The 1,491-nt window shown below is 42.5% G+C and overlaps 1 protein-coding gene across 1 annotated transcript in view; it reads left to right on the top strand.

The window, feature by feature from the left end:
* LOC117169792 overlaps positions 1–1,491 on the top strand; it is a 71,793-nt gene that overhangs the window by 69,800 nt on the left and 502 nt on the right. Inside the window, exons 2-4 of the mRNA XM_033356299.1 lie at positions 7–495; positions 583–932; positions 976–1,377. Coding sequence (XP_033212190.1) covers positions 7–495; positions 583–932; positions 976–1,377 — 1,241 coding nt within the window. The remainder of the gene's footprint in view (positions 1–6; positions 496–582; positions 933–975; positions 1,378–1,491) is intronic.

Raw genomic sequence — 1,491 nt, 5'->3', positions numbered from 1 at the left:
ATACAGACAAAAGAGGTGAAATTCTAACTGAATGGATAGCTCAACACGATTTCATTATAAGTAATGTTGGAGAGGAACCAACATTTGAACGGTTAAACTATGATTCGATTCTTGACCTAACATTCGCCACGGCAAACATTGGAAGGAAGATTGCGGATTGGGAAGTATCCAAAAGAGAGACCCTTAGCGATCACAATTATATCACCTTCACGATAGAAGACCAACCCCGTTGTAATAGAAGAACAAAAACAACTAAAGTTTGGAATCCTAAGAAGATTGATATAGAAAAAACACAGAAAGCCCTAAAAGAGGTAGTGATAAACGACACTACGACATCGGCTGAAGAATTCTCAAATAAAATGAGAAATGTTTGTGACGCTTGCATGCCAAAATCTAAATCAGTTAAGTGGGGACAGCCTATGTACTTGTGGAACCAGGAAATAGCTGCTATTCGAGAAATCTGCATCCATATTAGAAGAAAATATACGAGAGCCGGTAAGAAGAAAAACCCAACTCTGAGGAGCCTCCTTTGGAAAGAATTAGCCGAGAACCAAAAAGTGCTTTAAAAAAATATTAAGGTAGCAAAAAAAGGAGGCTGGTCTATAATCTGTGACGAAGTGGATAGGAATGTTTGGGGAAAGGGATACCAAATAGTCAAGAAAAGACTTCAGGGTTACCCACCTAAACCTCAGCTAACCATGACCGCCACAGAAGAGGTAATAAGACACCTCTTTCCAATACATGACCTGGTACACTTCGAGCACGCAGGTCCCTCAGAATTTCCATTGTTCACGAAAGAAGAGCTCTGGTCGGCAAGCAGGAAAATGAAATGCAATAAAGCACCAGGTCCAGGAAATGTTCCAACGGAAATTATAAAGCAGGCTGCGGAATTTCGACCGGAATATGTGATAAGTGTGTACAACAGGCTTGCAGTAAAGGGTGAATTCCCAGCAATATGGAAAATGTCAAAACCAGCACGGATTCAGAGAGGGTCGTCAGACTGTGGACGCTATCAAAGAGATCGTGAGAATAGCGGACGAGGCAGCTGCCTACTCGAAACAATGCCGACATATGTGTGCCCTAATAACACTAGACGTCAAAAATGCCTTTAACAGTGCCTCGTGGCAAGTTATCCTGGAAAGCCTACGAAAAAGAGGTATAGAGGAAAACCTCATAGATTTGGTAGCTTCATATCTCTCTGACCGGGTTTTGATATTCGACGCTGAGGACAAGATCAGGGCCAGAGACGTAAACAGTGGCGTCCCACAAGGTTTAGTTCTAGGCCCAACCCTCTGGAATACCCAATACGACGATCTCTTAAGACTTGAACTTCCAAAAGGAGTCGTACTGGTCGGATTCGCTGATGATATTGCTATGGTAATCACAGCCTCCAATGAAACCCTGCTTATGCACCACGCAAACACAGCGATACTTAGAGTTGTCAAATGGTTAAAGGAAAAGGAACTCCAAATAGCACCTGCAAAAACGGAA

The sequence above is a fragment of the Belonocnema kinseyi genome, chromosome 3 (genome assembly GCF_010883055.1).
Source record: "Belonocnema kinseyi isolate 2016_QV_RU_SX_M_011 chromosome 3, B_treatae_v1, whole genome shotgun sequence".
In the NCBI taxonomy this organism is placed as follows: domain Eukaryota; kingdom Metazoa; phylum Arthropoda; class Insecta; order Hymenoptera; family Cynipidae; genus Belonocnema; species Belonocnema kinseyi.
The sequence above is the reverse complement of the archived record's forward strand: the minus strand, read 5'-3'. Positions and strand labels throughout refer to the sequence as shown.